The sequence below is a fragment of the Elgaria multicarinata genome, chromosome 12, assembly GCF_023053635.1.
Source record: "Elgaria multicarinata webbii isolate HBS135686 ecotype San Diego chromosome 12, rElgMul1.1.pri, whole genome shotgun sequence".
Classification (NCBI taxonomy): Eukaryota; Metazoa; Chordata; class Lepidosauria; order Squamata; family Anguidae; genus Elgaria; species Elgaria multicarinata.
Window position 1 is genome coordinate 32,386,651 of NC_086182.1, and position 19,161 is coordinate 32,405,811.

General features: G+C 45.5%; 1 protein-coding gene across 1 annotated transcript; it reads right to left on the reverse strand.

Moving 5' to 3' along the window:
- Positions 1-8,501: 8,501 nt before the first annotated feature.
- Positions 8,502-18,650, reverse strand: LOC134407452 (NF-kappa-B inhibitor zeta-like). The gene is made up of 7 exons (XM_063139236.1): positions 18,406-18,650; positions 16,299-16,404; positions 15,025-15,171; positions 13,496-13,556; positions 12,285-12,451; positions 10,629-10,730; positions 8,502-8,800 (listed from the first exon to the last, which is right to left on the reverse strand). Exons 1-7 carry the CDS (start codon positions 18,633-18,635, stop codon positions 8,684-8,686), a joined length of 930 nt encoding a protein of 309 aa, XP_062995306.1. The 5' UTR covers positions 18,636-18,650; the 3' UTR covers positions 8,502-8,683.
- Positions 18,651-19,161: the final 511 nt, after the last annotated feature.

Below are 19,161 nucleotides of genomic sequence, written 5' to 3' on the forward strand. Positions count from 1 at the left end.
TTTGTGTGATATAAATGTAATAAATTATTAGAAGAGCCTTGCTGGATCAGACCAAGGGTCCATCTAGTCCAGCCCTCTGTTCACACAGTGGCCCACCAGCCGTCGGCCAGGGACCAACAAAGCAGGACATGATGCAACAGCACCCTCCCACCCATGTTCCCCAGCAGCCGGTGCACACAGGCTTCTGCCTCGAATACTCAAGATGGCACACAACCATCAGGGCCAGGAGCCACAGATAGCCTTCACTTCCAGGAATTTCTTGCAGGTGTTTGTTGTGCACACCAGCATCTATTGACAACTGGCGCTGGACCAGAAAGATAAGGTTTTGTTGTTGTGAAATCGATTTCACTGCTTAGTTACCGCCGGCTGTTGCTAACAAACAGACCCAATGCCTTTTCCTCAGAACTATCACACCCACTGTAAATCAATCATTGCTTGAGAAGCTGTTGACCGAGATCAAGGCTGTGGGTATTACTGTGCAGAATTAGTCATAATGAGAAAAGTTGCTTTTAATAATAATAATAATAATAATAATAATAATAATAATAATAATAGTTTCTGGTCCTCATGGACACAAAGACTCACGGCACTTCCAATTGCCCCTTTCACAATGAGTCTACTTTCTCACCATCATTGTCACCAGCTTCTTCTCTTCAATTCCTAATGATTGCTATGACTTGCTTGCTTGCCAGGTAGCGAGCTGGTGAGCAAGTCAGCTGTGGCATCTTCTGCTCCTCCCCCTCCTCCTCCTCACCACCACCACCACCACCACCGTCGTCATCTGGGCCAGAGCAAGAGGCAGCTGAACAAGCAGCTAGCAAGTTATAGGAAGATAAAGGAAGCCTCAAGTTAAAGGAAGCCAGATTCCAGCTGGACATCAGGAAAAACTTCCTGACTGTTAGAGCAGTACGACAATGGAATCAGTTGCCTGGTGAGGTTGTGGCCTCTCCCACACTAGAGGCCTTCAAGAAGCAGCTGGACAGCCATCTGTCAGGGATGCTTTAGGGTGGATTCCTGTATTGAGCAGGGGGTTGGACTCGATGGCCTTGTAGGCCCCTTCCAACTCTACTATTCTATGATTCTATGAAAAGGAGCTGCAGCTCCAGGAGTCTCTTGTGAGTGGACCAGTGCTGGAGTGTGGGCCCTGGCGTGTGCCCAGCCATGCCCAACCCTGATGCCAGCCCTGATTAGATACCCACTAGTTAGCCATGCCAGCGAGGCCTAGTGAAAGGAGGTGGTTTGGACCCGACTGCAGTGCGTATGCGGCCTCTTCATCTTTGGGACCCACCTAGGGCTGTTGTTATGATACAAAGTGCTAGCCCTGCCGCCGACTCCACAAGCTTTCTGCGTCAAAGGGATATTTGGGTGTTCGGCATCTGCAGAGCAAGAGGCAAAGAAGCCTCCACCTTGGCACCTGTAAGCATTGCATGCCCACGGGAGCGGGAGTGTGGGCTCGCGAGCGTGCGTGCGTGCGTGCGTGACAGTAAGTGGTGTGCGCTGCCAGTTCTGCCTCCCGAGGTCTCCAACCACTGTGGGTGGTGATGAGGCTTCAGGATGCAACATGCCTTAATCCACGTTACTAAGACTCTCAGAGAAATGGTTTATCTGATATTCCATCGGAGCGATGAATGCTTTTACAGGTGAGTCATCCTAATGCAAAGGTTATTCTGTTATCCTACAGCACAAACACGCCTGGAGGGCTTTGGAGCACCGCGTCTCTCTCTTTAAGCATTCACAACAAGGGATTATTGACGTGACCTTTGGGGCCGGTGGAAGGGGAAGGGCTTTCTGCAGCAAGGACCAGAGCTATTGGCATGAGAGTGTTGGGCTGGGGCTCGCGGGGTGACTTTGAGTCAGTCCCTGACTCTCAGCCTAGCCTACCTCACAGGGTTGTTGTGAGGATAGAATGGAGAAGAGGAGGGGGACCTTGTAGGCCACCTTGGGCTCCTTGGAGGGAAAGAGGAGGCATAACTATGAGAAAATAAATAACAAATAAAATAAGCGTCACACAGCTGATGTAGATGCCCATCTGGGTGTCGCTGGACTGGATGGCTGTGCCTTCTTATGTGGATGGGCTTTTGTTGCCAGGGGCAGTGGCTCTTTTTTTTTTTAGCATTTGCATTAATCCACCTTCAGACAGTGGAGGATGGTGGCTCCGATGGCAGTGGGGCAGTGAATCCGCTCCAGGTTCCCATCAGAACTCTTAAGAAGTATCCAAGGTGCTCAGCCTCCAACTGAGTCAAACCACTGGCCTTTTAACCTGGAATGGCCTACTCAAGCCTTCTCCAATGTGGTGCCCTCCAGATGTTTCAGACCACAGCTCCCAGCATTCCTCACCATTGGCCATGTTGGATGGAGCTGATGGGAGCTGAAGTCCAAAACATTTGGAGGGCACAGAGTTGGGGAAAGCAGTGTTTCTGATTCACAGTGGCTCTCCAGCCACTTCCTGACTGTTAGAGCAGTACGACAATGGAATCAGTTACCTAGGGAGGTGGTGGGCTCCCCCACACTAGAGGCCTTCAAGAGGCAGCTGGACAAGCATCTGTCAGGGATGCTTTAGGGTGGATTCCTGCATTGAGCAGGGGGTTGGACTCGATGGCCTTCTAGGCCCCTTCCAACTCTGCTATTCTATGATTCTATATGCAGGTCAAAGTGTATGCTGTCGCTTTATCTAAAAAGCTCCATCTTTGATGAAACTCCCTGATATTGATTCTTTGTGATGGATTTATGGGAGCGGCCACTTCAAATTCGATTTGAAAAGCTGCAGCCCAAACGCCACACTGGTGCCACTCCCCAAAAGGAACGAGGCATTGACAGTTCTTGCAGAACGGCTTTGCAAAGAACGCCAAGAGGAAGGGCTCCAGGAATCAGGGCACTGAGTCCCAAGGCCACCACGGCAGGAAACGCTATGTTGCCAGTGTCATGCTGATGAGATGCAAAGCGAAGTCAGAACAGGCAAGGGATAGACAAGATTTACGGGTTCTGCAGACAGCAAAGACAGACCTATTTGCATTGGGGTGAATTGGCAGACGAGTGTAGAGTTCTGGGGTGTGGTCGGCTTGAATTTATAGACAAGGAGCTGCTTCAGTGAAGCTGACAAGACAGAAAAGAAAAAGAAAAAGAAGCAAGCCTCAAAATGGTACAGCTTGCCTCTTTTTCATTTCTTTTTTGTTTTGTTTTTTGCATTTGGTGCTGCCCTCTTTCTTATTCTCAGTGGGGTGACAATAAATCAATTGGGAGAATGGACTGCACCAGCAGGTGAAAAAATTCAGGTTTTAAATGTTTCTCTGTGTGACCAAAACCAACCTCCCTGCAAACAGAAAATGAGCACAGCAACAAGAAAGTTTCTACCGTAGCTCTTTTCCTGTTGGGCTGATATTTTCTATCTGCTAAGCGTGTTTGATGTAGGAGAACATATTAAAATACGGCCATCCACTTGCAGTCTGATTCTATTGCATGTGTAGTAGGTCAGTCCAAAAATAAAGAGTGTCAGTAAAGCATAGAGGCAGTCATTGCACGGCAGAGTCAAGGTCAAAGTTGCTTCCACACCAGCTCTATTCTCCGGAACGGCCATCCTCTGTTCACTCCCTTTTCACAGAGATTCCAGATGCCATCATTGCCAGGACGTTGCATTCCAGCATTTTCTGGGTTTGGCTTCCAGTGTCCCGATGGCAAATTGTTTCCTCAAAAAATAAATTAAAAAAATACAGTTGCAACACTAGCCGGTACGAACAAGCAAAGCACTCGTGTCGTGACGCTTTTCAGGGTAATTGTTCCTTTAGATTGAAGGCCTCCTGTTTGCAGGTTCAGTTATATTTATTACTGCCCTGCTTGGCTCTGCAAGGGGGGAGAAGTGATGAATCGCCTCTTAATTAGCCTGCTTTTTGTCCCCTGCAAAGCAGGACTGGTGGCACCGGTATAAAACTACGTGGTATGGGTTCCCCCCCCCTATTATGTGCCACCCATTGTTCTTCCCATTATAGCACTGTTTCACTTTAATGGAAGGATAAGTGCAAAATAATGATGAAAAGAAACAAGTGATTTAAAACACACCACATGGGAAGCAAAAGCTGAATAAGTAAGGGGTCAATTCAGCACTCATTCCCTAGCCCAGTGGTGGGGAAGCTGTTGCCCTGTGGGCCAGATCAAGCCCATGGTGGGTTCCTGTCCAACTGGCGGTCTCTCCCTCTTAAGCCGACCATATTTTGGAAACCAAAATGGAGGACAACATGGCTGCCCCAAGGGGGCGTGCCTACCAACATGTCCGGTCCCCACCAACATGCCCGGCCCTCAAGGGGGAAATGGGGACAGAGATCTCTCTTCCTGCCTAGGCACCTTGCAGGGCAGGGAGGAACAGTAAAGTCCCTCATCTAGAGTACTGCGTCCAGTTCTAGGCTCCACAATTCAAGAAGGACGCAGACAAGCTGGAGCGGGTTCAGAGGAGGGCAACCAGGATGATCAGGGGTCTGGAAACAAAGCCCTATGAAGAGAGACTGAAAGAACTGGGCATGTTTAGCCTGGAGAAGAGAAGATTGAGGGGAGACATGATAGCACTCTTCAAAGACTTAAAAGGTTGTCACCCAGAGGAGGGCCAGGATCTCTTCTCGATCCTCCCAGAGTGCAGGACATGGAATAACGGGCTCAAGTTAAAGGAAGTCAGATTCCGGCTGGACATCAGGAAAAACTTCCTGACTGTTAGAGCAGTCCGACAATGGAATCAGTTATCTAGGGAGGTTGTGGGCTCTCCCACACTAGAGGCCTTCAAGAGGCAGCTGGACAAGCATCTGTCAGGGATGCTTTAGGGTGGATTCCTGCATTGAGCAGGGGGTTGGACTCGATGGCCTTGTAGGCCCCTTCCAACTCTGCTATTCTATGATTCTATGATTCTAAAGGAAGGAAAGAGAGAGAGAGAGAGAGAGAGAAAGGAAAATGAGGACAGAGGTCTCTTCCTGCCTTGGCACCATGCAGAACAGGGAGGAAACGGGACAGAGAGATCTGTTCCTGCCTTGCAGGACAGAGAGGAACAGTTTGTAACACCGCTTCTCAGAAGTCAGGTTCACACTAGAGGTGAAGCCGCTGCTTCCTCATTGGAGTCACTTTGCACCACTGAAGTTGTTCTTTCTGAAATTCGGTGGGAGTGGGATCGAAATGGAGGTTCCACGCAGCATTTCATGCTTGCGTTAGTTCAGCCTCCCCCAATTTGGCGCCTTCCAGATCTCTTGGACTACGGCTGGGCAGGAGCGGGGCACCATCTCGCCCGCCCAGGCCCGGCTGAATTCTCGGGCTAGGCCGGCTGACAGCCAAGGCGCATGAGAGCTGCGCTGTGCCCGGCGCCCCTCTTAGCTCGGCGCTCTAGGCGGCCGCCTGAGTGGCCTCTATGGTAGCACCAGCCCTGCATCCTAGAGCTACACTTCATTTTGAAAATGTTTTTATCTCTTCTTGGGAGTTAACAGTCAGCCAATTATCCCTGCAGTACGAAAGATCCCTCGAACGAAACAAAAACAAAACATATTAGTAAAGGAAAAGTCTGTTTGTTACACCGTTCACAACAAATAGATCAGTTAAAAAGAAAGAATACACACAGAGATTTAGATTAAAAATCTATTTTTTTGTATCACATAAAGGCAAGGCATGAGTCTCTCAGTATCTATTCCATAAACATCCTTATAGGAATTTCCTGCCAAGGTGGATTTGAGTTTCACATGAATAATCCTGCTGTTGCATATGCATTTCTGTTCCTCATCTCACTTGCGTGCACATCATTTGTAGGACTGCAGCCTCAAAATCTTGATGTACAATTTTTAATTGCTAATCCTGGCGAAAATGTTTACACAGCTATAGAAACAAGATGATTATTTCATCCCTTTTAGCGGAAGGCACACCTTTTAGCAAAGTATCTGCTGCAGGAATTAAACACAGCAAGTAATCGTTAAAGATTACTTTAACAAAGCTAAATCATCTACAACAGCCTTCTCCAACTTGGCAGCTGCTGGATGTGACAGACTACAATTTCCATTATCCCCAACATGGGTACACTGGGTGAGAATGATGGGAAATGTAGTCCAACCTATCTGACAAAGGTTGATCTACAAGCACCAAAGCCCATTCCTTAATACCACAATAATGACATTCATGAATATTTACCAATCGCAAGGCTCATCCTGTCATTATAAACCATTTTTGAAAAATCAATCAAACAAAAAACTTTCCCATTGACTTCAGTGGAAAATCTGTATGTTTACCAAATGCTCAATAAGCTATGGCTTTAAAAAAAAATGAACAAAAAGCTGTCCATATCATATTGCTCCATATGTAGCAACCCAGGAAGTTTCACAGAAACCAGCGGCTTAACAAGCAAAGTTTAAATAAAAGGACTAAATCTGGAACTGGACATAGATCAAGTGGAAAAGAGCCTGATCATCAGATGTCTCTCAAACAAAAAGAAAAGGATCTCTTCTCGATCCTCCCAGAGTGCAGGACACGGAATAACGGGCTCAAGTTAAAGGAAGCCAGATTCCAGCTGGACAGCAGGAAAAACTTCCTGACTGTTAGAGCAGTACGACAATGGAATCAGTTACCTAGGGAGGTTGTGGGCTCTCCCACACTAGAGGCCTTCAAGAGGCAGCTGGACAACCATCTGTCAGGGATGCTTTAGGGTGGATTCCTGCATTGAGCAGGGGGTTGGACTCGATGGCCTTGTAGGCCCCTTCCAACTCTGCTATTCTGATTCTATGACGTAAAGCTGTCTCACATAATATTGATACAGATTCAATGCACAAACATTATATGGAAAGAATTCTCATGCAGAACAGGTGAGTCACTTTTACAGCTCTATCATTACATTTCCAGACAAGTAGCAAGACCATTTGTTATACACACGCGGACAAAACTTTGATTGTATCAATAACAAGGACTTTTGACTTTGCTGGAAACGCATATTTGCAGTGGGTTCCTTTTTGCATGGTTTACTCCAGGTTCACACCAGCCTTGTTTGTGACTTATTTTGTGAACAGAATGTTGGTCTAGATCAGCCTTCCTCAACCTGGGGCGCTCCAGATGTGTTGGACTGCATCTCCCTGAATGTTTAGCTCTCTTTTGAATAATAGTCTTTGGATTGTGCTGAAATCAGGGGAAACACACAAACAGCATTCCAGCCAAGAGATTAGTATGAAGTCTTCTGACCTTCCAGTGTTCTGGGCAGTATGTACCAAGGATATCTATCAGGCATATGACACTTTTAAAAATATATTCGGTTAGTCTACTTTAGATATGCTAGACTATTTGTATTTAGGGATGTTTGAGTTCAACAGGTTTTCCTAGGTTTTGCCCCCCCCCCGAACTTTTCTCCAGTTCTCCACTGTGGTGCCCAACTTCATCTGCAGAGAGTTGGGTTAGTTTACGGGTTTTCCAGCACCCTGTGCATTTTTTTCAGAGCTTCCACAATCCGCACAAATTTCTAAGCGATATGCACAAATTCGGGCATGATTTATGCAAATCGCTAGAGATTTGCACGAATTGCAGAACGCACCAAAAGGTGAGCGAAAAAGGTTCCCGGAGTTCAGAGAAAAGCCCACAGCTCAGCTAGCAAATACCAGTTGAGCTGTACATGCCACGCAACTTCATGGAGTAGAACAACAACAACCAGATCTTCTAGTGACGGACAGCCCTATTTGAATTTCAGTGTTTTCTGTGTGTCTGTTGACATATGATGATCAACTGTTGCACCTGTGGGAACCCCCAGCATAACATTTCTCCTCTTGGCCTATGGAGGTGAACTCAGGAAGGAGGCAGCCTTCTGTCGAGCCAGACTATTGGTTCGACTGGGTCAGTATTGTCTTTTGTGATTGGCACTGGCTCGCCAAGGTCTCAGGCAGACCTCCCCAAAACCTTTTAACTGGAGACGGCAGGGACCTAGCCCAGTCCTTCTCTGTGCAAAGCAGGTGCTCAGCCACTGACTTATGGGCCCTCTCCTACTGGCAGAGCAACCATCCATGCTCATACATCACTTACTCCAGGAGATGCCAACCTTTCTATCTCAAATCCATTTAAAATTATTACTACGCCGCCTTTCCGGGCGGAACGCTCTCAAGGTGGCATACCGAGATAAAAAACCGCACATAGTGGATGCCGTTTTTTAAAATCCATAAAACCATGTTTCAATAAAATCTGTAAAAACAGTGATTGCCAATGAAAATCATTAAAAGCTAAACTTACCAATAAAAAATAACAGCCCCTGTCAATCTTTGTGAGCTTGTGGGCATATTTTGCATTTTTTAAAAAGTGTCCTAGGTACCACTACAGTTGTCTTTTGCAGAGAGGTGGTGGTGGAGCAAATCACAAAAATATCAGAAGCACCTCCCTTCTCTCTCTCTTTCTCTCTCTCTATAACTCCACTTTCCTTGTCTTTTCCTTGTCTGTCTTCTTTCCCAGCCTACAGAGTCTTCCTCTGTAACCTCCTTGCAGATGTGTTTCCAGCAGAGCCCACGCCTAGACAAGTTCCCAAGCTGTTCTTTCACCAACAGCTTAGCAGAGATGAGATATCAAGCTTCTTGGACTTCATGACCGCCTTCCATGGGCTTTGGCACATCTAGTATACAATACCAGCCTACCAAAGCACGTCAGTTATACCGCTGCTAACGTACTAGGAAATCCATGACTGCCTGGTGAGCACAGGCTCTGCTGTTTACATGGCATCTTCAGGGAAATGTTCAAAGAAGCTCAGAAATGGGGTCATCAGTGGCTGTACATCTTCTCCTTGTAAATACAGAAGGGTGGTTCCTTCTGGTCCAGGGACCGAATCCTGGACAAAGCAAAGTATTCAGTGCAGTCAAGCATTGTGTTGTCATGGGCTATAAGCTAGGGTTCTGCAGAACCATAAAAAAGCTCCAGAATGTGGAATGGGATGAGGAAGGTCAGTTTTCTAAGGACCGCTGTTTTCATTTAGTAAACACAGGAAGTTTCTACCCTTGAAGGTGTGACATATTGCATGTACCCCTATGGAGGCTCTAATGAAACAGTCTAATTTCTCCCTTGATGCTTGCTTGGTAGGGTTTAGTCTCATTGGCTGAGGCTCCAGTTTGTTCTGGTGTGTGTGTGTGTGTTTGCACACATGCATGTTCATGCACTCTGGTCACTTTGCAGGAGGAGACACTATTCTGGACCCACAAGGACTTGGCCTGGAATTAGGACCTCTAATGTATGTTTAAACACATCCCAAATCAAGTTGCATGTCTAAGAAGAAGAACTGGATTTCTCATAAGGAGGTTCCATTGACTGTGCAATATAACCGTGGAAGCTGGTGGCTATGATGTCAGTGGCGCGGTGGATCTGGCTGGTTCTGACTGAAACCTGGAGTGGATTCACCACCCCACTGACATCAGAGCCACCAGCCTCCACTTCAATACCATACATAGAGCTTCTCGGCACTTCCTCTTTCTTCCCATAGGGGAAAGAGGAAGTAAACAAAGACCACGTGGCCCATTCAGAGGCTGCTTTTATCGTGCCACTTTTCCTGCACGCAGCAGGAGATCACGGCACATGCCGTTAAAAAGAAAAAAAGTCAGATTAAAAGGGGTCTGTTTTGCAATGGAAAAAGAAGTGGAAGGAGCAAGAGGCGTGCGGGAGGCAGATGTCAGAGTCTAAAGGACATACGCCCATCTGTCAGTGGGCAGTAGCGAGTGTGTGAAGAAATGCTTGTATGATAAACCATATTATACACACACACACGCTTCAAATTTCTCACAATCCATTAGAAAAACTGTGTTAACTACCCTTGAACGCCTTTTAGTTTATAACAGTTCTATGGAGGGGTGTGTCTGGAACGCAGGTTAGTTCTGTCTTGCAAGACAGTTCCTATGCTTGTTTACTCTGAAATAAGATTCGCTGTGTGTTTAGTAGAGCTTACTGCCTAGTAAGTGTGTTTAGGATTTATCTGAAGACACCCATGGGGTGCAGATACCTCTCTCAGGGGATCTGATGTGGGCAAAGCAAGCCTGTAATCATCTAGGAATGCTTATGCAGTTTCCTTCTTGCATTTTGGTAAAGAAATAGAACACCCCGCTAAAAAAAAAGCATGTTTAGGATTGCACACTTAGTTCTCTTTTCTTTCTCTCTCTCATTCACGGAATTTAATGATCACAAAGAAATGGCAAAGAAAGCAACCAAGAATCTGGAAACAAAGCCCTCCGAAGAGAGATTGAAACAACTGGGCATGTTTAGCCTGGAGAAGAGAAGATTGAGGGGAGACATGAGAGCACTCTTCAAATACTTAAAAGGTTGTCACACAGAGGAGGGCCAGGATCTCTTCTCGATCCTCCCAGAGTGCAGGACACGGAATAATGGGCTCAAGTTACAGGAAGCCAGATTCCGGCTGGAAATCAGGAAAAACTTCTTGACTGTTAGAGCAGTATGACAATGGAACCAGTTACCTGTGGAGGTTGTGGGCTCTCCCACACTAGAGGCCTTCAAGAGGTAACTGGACAACCATCTGTCAGGGATGCTTTAGGGTGGATTTCTGCACTGAGTGGGGGGTTGGTCTCGATGACCTTATAGGCCCCTTCCAACTATTCTATGATTCTGTGAATTCTGCAGTCTACCAGCCTCCTTTTCCATTAGTTGAATAGAATTACCTCTTGCCATTTCGGCCTGTGTGTGTCGAAAACACTCATCAGTTCGTTATCTTCTTGGACTTTTGCAAAATAACTCGAAGCTTGACTTGAACATTTTGCTCCCTGGGAAAAGAATAAGAGGACAGTCATAGTTGTAGAGACATCACTGTATTTGTAAGCTGATTTGCCGTATAGATTGCCCTTGGAGCGGATCACAACAAACATGACAAAAGCAATATGAATACATCAAGAATAGATCACTATCTATTATAGATTCACATCATCTGAGGGCCTTGTTTGAGTGGCCCCACCCAATGAGATACGACACGTGGCTACAAGGGAAATAATCTTTTCAATAGTGGCCCTCCAGTTTTGGGTGCCTCCCCAAGAGAGGCCCAACAGCTCTAATGTCTTTTTGGTACCAAAGGCCACCTAATTTTCCTATGCCTTTTGAACTATGTTGTGGTTTGAATATTGATTGGCCCTGTAGATTTTCATCCCTCTGTTTTAAACAATGTTGTTTTTAGGCCAGGTGTCCTACTTTATAGAGGACAGTCCTCTAATTTGAAGAGCTGGCCGAGTCCTCTGTTTGAAGGTGTCCTCTCTTTGATGGACTGCCCAGACCAAATCTGGTTTCATGTCAAAGAACCATGAGAAGGGAGAGCAGCAAAGGCTAGAAAGTTATCCATCAACACCTGGACAGCAGAACACAGGTCACCTTGTCCATCTTCTCTGCTCTGGTGAGAAGTCTTCTATTTCTACTTAAATTGGAGTTACTATTTCTAAATTTCCACCTCTACATATAAATGGTAATGGTAATGGTATTCAAGCAATGGTATTCCCCGTAGTAACCTATGGCTGCGAGAGCTGGACCGTAAGGAAAGCTGAGCGAAGGAAGATAGATGCTTTTGAACTGTGGTGTTGGAGGAAAATTCTGAGAGTGCCGTGGACCGCAAGAAGATCAAACCAGTCCATACTCCTGGAAATACGCCAGACTGCTCACTTGAGGGAAGGGTATTAAAGGCAAAACTGAAGGACTTTGGCCACATAATGAGAAGACAGGATACCCTGGAGAAGAGGCTGATGTTAGGGAAAGTGGAAGGCAAAAGGAAGAGGGGCCGACCAAGGGCAAGATGGATGGAGGATATTCTGGAGGTGACAGACTTGACCTTGGGGGAGCTAGGGGTGGTGACGGCTGACAGAAAGCTCTGGCGTGGGCTGGTCCATGAAGTCACGAAGAGTCGGAAGCGACTGAACGAATAAACAACAACAACATATAAATGTGATATAAATTCAAATGTTATGCAACTTCTTCTTTTGTCCTCTATTTTTCAGTGATGCGTTTCCTCTGTCGTAGTGATGTGTAAATGTCCACCCTACTGGTTTACTTCCTTACTCTCTGTTTGAGTGGAGTGTTTTGATGTCATCACTGTGTTTTTATTAGCTGCTTTTATTGCAATGTTATCAATGTCTGTTATCAATGTTCCCAAAGAATGCTTGTTATAGAGTAGCATATAAGTAATTGCAAATAGGTACAATAAATAACAAAGTAGTAGGTGTTTCCACAGGAACACCAAGACAGAGTGAAACGCCCTTCTGAGAGGCTTATGTGGCAGCCAGCAGAGCCCGATTGGTTATAAAACCAACGTATGTATCCATTTGAGGTTGTAAACTTACTTGCAGCCAGGGGTCTGCTCCCATTTGAACCAAGCAGTTGATGCCATTCAAGATCTGCTCCTTACGCAGACCCTGAACCTTCTGAGCTTCAGGAGAGAGATGGCGTTTTTTCAAGTCCATCGAAAGGGTGGAGTGAGCAAAAGCCGCACATTGTAATGGCGTTAAGCCTGTGTGGGAAGGCACAAAAGAGCGTTAGACACCAAGGAAGGGAGTGGAGGCATTGCGAAACGGAGATGATATGAAATGATATTCTTTCTTTCAGTTACAAGTTGATCAAGGGAGCTGCATACATCCCTATCTCCAGCCCCAAATCTATTGTCTAGGGCCCTCGGACTTTTACCCAGAGCCTGGAGTGTCCATTGGTGCCAATGGAACATTTCCCCCTCAGCTTATTTATTTATTTATTTATTTATTTATTTATTTATTTATGTATTACATTTCTAAACTGCCCCATAGCCCAAGATCTCTGGGTAGTTCACAAAAATTAAAATCACAAAATACAGCATAAAATAAAATTACGGTATAAAAGTACAACCACAATAAAAAAAAACCTAGCAGCAATGCAGAGATTTAAAATACTATAGCAGATTTAAAACTTGTTAAAGAACATGATGTCAATTTCAAGGCAGATCACAACTGGGAAGAGAAGGGATCAAGCTCCCCATCTCTGGTGCTGCAAAACCCCCCCCCCCCATAGCTTGTGAATTAAGTTTAGAAGAAGAAAAACTGTCCATTGGTGCTAATGGAGAGTTCCCCCCTAAATTATATTCCATGGGGTGAAAGTGCTCATAATAAAATTTACCAGCCACCCTTTTCGATGCAGTGTGTGTGTGTGTGTGTGTGTGTGTGTGTGAATTTTTCTCAACACTATTAACGTTCCTGTTGTAATACAAAGTATTTTTGGAGCGGCCTGGCCTTGAATGGGCAATTAAGACCCATTAGCTTTGCAAGCAACCTGCCCTGGTGAAGATGAAACCAGCTAGAACTGGTTTGTTGATATGGATCAATGCAGCTATCTAAATTTTGGGGCTCTGCTTGAGGCCGTGGCTATGGGGACTGTCACGGCAAGTACCTACACTTCAACATCTACCACTACACCACCGTTCGCCCCTTTACAGCTTGTCTGATTCTTGAAAAGTGCCTTCCATCTTGTAGGTAAACAGATCCCGCGGCAAAGCAAAACTCTTTTCAACAGCCGCTTCTCAGCATACCTTGGTTGTCAGCTGCGTCCACTTCAACATGGATGCCCCTTCCCTGACAGTTTCTCAAGACCTGTCATAAAGAGAGAGAAGCTTACAATACATATCCTGACTTATATTGTATTTGGTTTTTGTGTTTTTAGGCTGTTGGTTGTTTTATTATGCTTTTCATGGTTTTAATTTTTGTGAGCTGCCCAGAGAGCTTCGGCTATTGGGCGGTATAAAAATGTAATAAATAAATAAGTATTGGGTCTGCAAGGGAAGCAAAGATATTTCTAATATGGACCACTTAACGGTAAAGCTACCACTACTGGGTGAGGAGCTGGAAACCCTAAGGACATATTTTTAAGTACTGCAACGTAGGTAAGTAAATAAAAGCAGACAGGATCTCTCTTTCCTCTCATTCATTTACGACAAATTCCCCTGTAGTAGGGTGACCAACTGTCAGGATTTCCCCGGATTTGTCCTGGTTTTTGTTCTTTCCATAGTGTCAGGGGGGATTTTCTATAATTTTCAATAATGTCCTGGAATGACACACCTTCCCCTTTAAGGTTGCCATTAGCATGGCAGGAGGGAATGACATGCTTTCTTGAGGCACATCATTCCCCCACCCCGAGCTCCAGTTGAGGTCTTAAAGGGGAAAGTGGGTCATTCGTGGACATTATAGAAAAGGCCCCAATTGGAGTGGATGGTGGTGGTGCAGAATGAAATCCTTTCCCCTCCTCCACTCCAATCGGGTTCTTTAAGGTGGCGGGGGAATAATGTACTTTCTGCAGGACTCAGAAAGCTGCTTCCCCCCCACACACACTAGGTGTCCTCTTTTTTGGTTTCCCAAATATGGTCACCCTACCCTGTAGCAGCCACGTAGTCCTAACATCTATACCAAATTGAAAACCAGGACCACCACTCGGTTAATCTTAGGCCGCTTCTACAACTGCCTTTTTTCCTGGGATCATCCCTGTGCATTCCAAATGCCACACAAGGGATCCCAGGAGCAGGCACAGACAATCCCTCCATGTTCCTGGGATAATCCTTAGGTGTAGAAAGGGCCTTAATCGAACAATTGCTTATTCTATCATATTTATCCAGTAGCAAGTCTTTCTGTGCACAGTGTGACTTACTCCCAGGTCAACGTGTATCTAAAGTCAAATGCTCTATTGATTAAATTTGACTGTGTACAAAAAACATAGTTCTGAAGCAAGGATCACACTTCCTTTACTTCAGGATGATGTACAGCTGTGTCACCTGAAAGGATCATTTTAGAAGATGTAGTTAGTCAGAATCATAGAATCATGGAGTTGGAAGGGGCCTATAAGGCCATCAAGTCCAACCCCCTGCTCAATGCAGGAATCCACCTTAAAGCAATGTTGTCTGAGGGATCCCATACAGTCCTGTGATACTTGTTGGTACGATTGGGGGTTTCATTTGATTTTGAGCTCGGAATATGAGCTGGTTTTCTTGGCATGTAATCCTGTTTTTTTTTATTACTTAAAAGCACATCGAATGAAAAGATGTGTATAACCCTTTCAAGGTCCACTTACTTCCAGAACTCTCACATAACCCTTCTCTGCACAGAGATGCAAGGGGGTCTTCTCCAAGCCATCCTTTGCATTGACACTGGCTCCCAGAGAGATCAGGTCACTGGCTATAAGATGGTGATTGTTTTGAGCGGCTAAGTGCAATGCAGTCTTTGAAGGGTTAACAAAAACAGAAAAGGAAGGAGAGAAACATGAATGATTCACAAAAGGCCCTTACAACTGGGCCTTTGATAACAGCACCTGCAGCAGTTTAGCAAGCAATGATATTTCTAGCCTTCCCCAACCTGGTGTTGTCGGACTACACTGCCTATCCTCCCCAGGGAGATCAAACTGTCCTCTACAAAAATCAGAACTTGTCTTCTACAAAGAGCAGAACTTTTTTTCTATGTTGGCTCTGGAGTTGTAGAATACTCTCCCCTGGTAAGTAGGAATATGTTTTTAAGTTATTTTTAAAAGTTGCCAGGGATGAAAGTAAGAGCTGACCATAGGAATTGATGTGGAAAATTAAAGATTTGCCTATAGGTAAGATTGGTAGCTTCATCACACCAGGGTTATACTGTGCAATCACTGCGAATTGTGTGCAAAGGACTTCGAAGTTTTCCAGCTTATAATCTTCTTTTGTTGTGAAGTACTCCCATGCATCCTGCTTTAATTGTGCTATAAAGCCAAAAGAACCGTCCTATTTTACTACCCCTTTAAGAGCGAATCTTTTGTTGTTCTCCAAGTGGCCACTGGGGGCGCAGGAGGCGGATTTGATATGTTTAAAATACAAATTAAACAAATGCTTACGTCTGCGTAAGTTTGAAAGATAAAGACATCAAAATTGGCACAGTAATAGATATTAAGGAGGGTTTTAAGCATACCAAATTTGAATCGGATTAGGGTCATCCATTGATTTTTTAATGATTTTTTTTACATTTCTCCCCCTTAAACCCTTACCTGGTATGCAAAGGATCTTAGGAGTGCCGCCGCCCGGGGTGTGATTTAGCTAACAACAATGACAGCTTTATGCTATGGGGATAATTCGAGGGAAATGGGTACGTGGGATGAAGCTTTAGGCACAATTGCATCCACTCCACTCCACAAACACAAAACAAATGGAGCTATAATTGCATACAAACATTTTTTTGTTTTTTTGGGAGGAAGTATGATAAACCTATTGGTAAACCTATTGTACATACAAACACATAATAACAAGGCTTAGTACTTTAAAAAAAAGCGGTTTGTGGTCTCAGCCCTGGTTCCTCCTGGCTGGAATTAAACCTTGAAATTCATACCTGTTTTGCTGCATCCTTCTCATCAATTCTGTTCAGATATGCAAACCTCCATGCCAGCACATAAGTCAACGCCCTTTTCCCTTGTGTAACGGCCACATGCAGAAGCCTGGGAGGGGGAAAAAAAAGGAGAGGAAGTAATATACAGAGGAAAGATATTTCTAAAACAGCAAGGGAGGAGAAACAACGTAGAATCAGAAGTGAGATTTGGTCACTGCTAAGCAGACGCAAAAGGGATTTTGTATTATTTTTCTACGTGTGTGGTTTCATCACTGCGGTGTACATTAACCACAAACAATACAATGTAGAATAATTGGCCCTGTTGAAGAAATTAAGCTCATCAGAAGTGACATGCTAGTTAGTAAGCTGGGAGGCACCTGATCTGGATGGTTAATAAGTTATTAGGGCTGATTGCACACCCTCCTGTCATAAGAACCTGGTCAGAGGTTCACTTGTCAGCCAGGACCATACTTTCACTCCAGCTAACCTCCAAAAGAGGAGATCCCCTTAATTTTACATCGGAGGAACAAATATTTGCTGTTGAAACACAACTTGTTCTGCTGAAGTGACTCATAAAAGGTTACCACTTTCATTTTAATTCCTGTGAATCAGTTGACTAGTTCTGTGGAAATGTCCTTAAGTACACATTCACAATAAAGTAAAAGCAGCACATGATGCGAAGACTAACAATCAATAAATGATAGTAAGCAATCCGAAAGTCAAACACTTGTTGAAGGAGAAATGTCTTCAGTCGCTGGCAGAACCCAGATGAAGAGGAAGATGACCTAACCCAGGGGAAAAGGCTTACCTCTGACTTTAATTATTGGGAACACGGCATAATCAAGGTTCCACCACTGAGAAAGCCCTCCCATGGTTGTCACCATCTCTGCCTCTGTAAGGCATCAACCTGCGTCAGATCGTCGCAACAGCCGATTTTGGTATTTTGAAGCTTGTGTACACATCACTACACTTGCCAGGGGCATTGCTACAGGCCGTTTCTAGGGAGAGGCAAAGAGGGTGGTCGCCTAAGGCACTCATATACTTTATGGTGCAGGCACCCAATGAGGGCATTGGAGTGGTTAGAGGCCTGTCCTCTCACTGCTCCAGGGCTCTTATTGGCGGTGTATCCCCAAAGCAGCATCTGACTGGTTCAGCTCATTGTCACTCTCATACTAGGGCAAATGTTGTGATATAAAATGGTGTGCAAATACTGGCTAATACAGCATTACCTGAACTGTGTGCCAAGTCTTGCTTGGTCACTACTGCTGCTGCTGCCTGGATCATTTGGAGGATTCATAGAATTCATAGAATAGCAGAGTTGGAGGGGGCCTACAAGGCCAATGAGTCCAACCCCCTGCTCAATGCAGGAATCCACCCTAAAGCATCCCTGACAGATGCTTGTCCAGCTGCCTCTTGAAGGCCTCTAGTGTAGGAGAGCCCACAACCTCCCTTAGTAACTGATTCCATTGTTGCACTGCTCTAACAGTCAGGAAGTTTTTCCTGATGTCTAGCTGGAATCTGTCTTCCTTGAACTTGAGTCCATTATTCCGTGTCCTGCACTCTGGGAGGATCAAGAAGAGATCCTGGCTACCACGACCACCACGACCACCAGCACTTGCTCCCAGTACTGATAAGGGGGCAGAAGACATGGTACAAGCCAGGGGCCAAGGATGGAAAAGATGGGGACCCATTTCTTCTCTGCCAAGTGATGAGAAAAGCAAGTGACTGACTGACTGACCAGGATAATATGCCGATTTCTGTCCCGTGGGCCTGGGCCTCCAACCATTTCCGTACCTAGCAATGCCCCTGAAACTTTCTCGTGTTCATTTCCTCCATCTCGCTTCTCCTTTCCCTCCTTCTGTGTTCTCTATGACTACTGGCACTGGACTGCATGCATCACTCTATAAAGCCCAATGGAGGCTGATGGTACCTATCAACAACATACGTGAATTGCAATGGAGTGAGAGAAAGGCTGGGGAAAAGCAGTTTGCAGTAATCAAGGTGGGACATAATCCTTGGATCATCCAAGACCTTAGTAGCAGAGAAGAGTTACAAAGGAGATAGATCCCCCCCCCTTTGTAGTATTATCAGAGAACCACTGAGGACGCACCTGTTCCCATTTTTATCTGGTGCAAGCAACCTGTCCACTGAAATGCCCCTCAGCCTACTTTCCTCGTGGCAGAGCTGGAACTGGAAGAAAGAAATGGCAGAGGAGTCCTGCTTCACAAAAGACCTAGCAGCTGGCTTTATCCATCCCCCATTATACACGGTGGCTGTGCCATCTTCCAAAGTTTCCGGCATGGCATGCCCTGCCGGATTGCAGCAGTGAGGCATGCTCATGTCCCTGGCAAAGCCTTGGAAGCTCGCCATAGAATCCACAACAGCACCGTCGCCTTGCTGCTGTCCTTCTTCCTCGCATGAGTTTTGGAGTGTGTTGCCAGAATTCAGATGCCGTCGCAACGTTCTGCAATTAAGCCCGTTGAAATTCTCTGTGTTTGGAAGCATGAATGTGGCTGCATTGAAGAATGGGCAACGTGGCTGAAACCGGACAGGTTCCCAGCTACTTTCTGCTTGTGGGCCACCATCAGCTTCCCAGCACGGAGGCTGAAATTCTGCAGCCCTGTCCTGATGGCCCGGCATAGCCAACGGCAACTCTAGCTTGGAATGGCTCTCATTGAGGTCTTCTTCAAGTACTTCAACCAGGATGTCCAGGTCCTCCATGCTTTTTAAGGCTGCCTGAGTATGATGCCTGCTCTTTAGAAAGGAAAGAAAGGAAAGACCGTGTGAGGTGTGCCGCATGATTTGATTGAGAAATGCTGGCTGCAGAAGACGGAAAGTATCCCCACGTACTTTTTTGTTTTGCTTT

Excerpts from the sequence above, each read along its gene's own strand:
- LOC134407452 (XM_063139236.1), bottom strand. The coding sequence starts at position 18,635 with ATGAGCATGCCTCACTGCTGCAATCCGGCAGGGCATGCCATGCCGGAA. Across the intron at positions 12,452-13,495 it reads GGACGCAGCTGACAACCAAG|GCTTAACGCCATTACAATGT; the intron begins GTATGCTGAGAA and ends CTTCCCACACAG. Across the intron at positions 10,731-12,284 it reads GAGCAGACCCCTGGCTGCAA|GGAGCAAAATGTTCAAGTCA; the intron begins GTAAGTTTACAA and ends TTCTTTTCCCAG.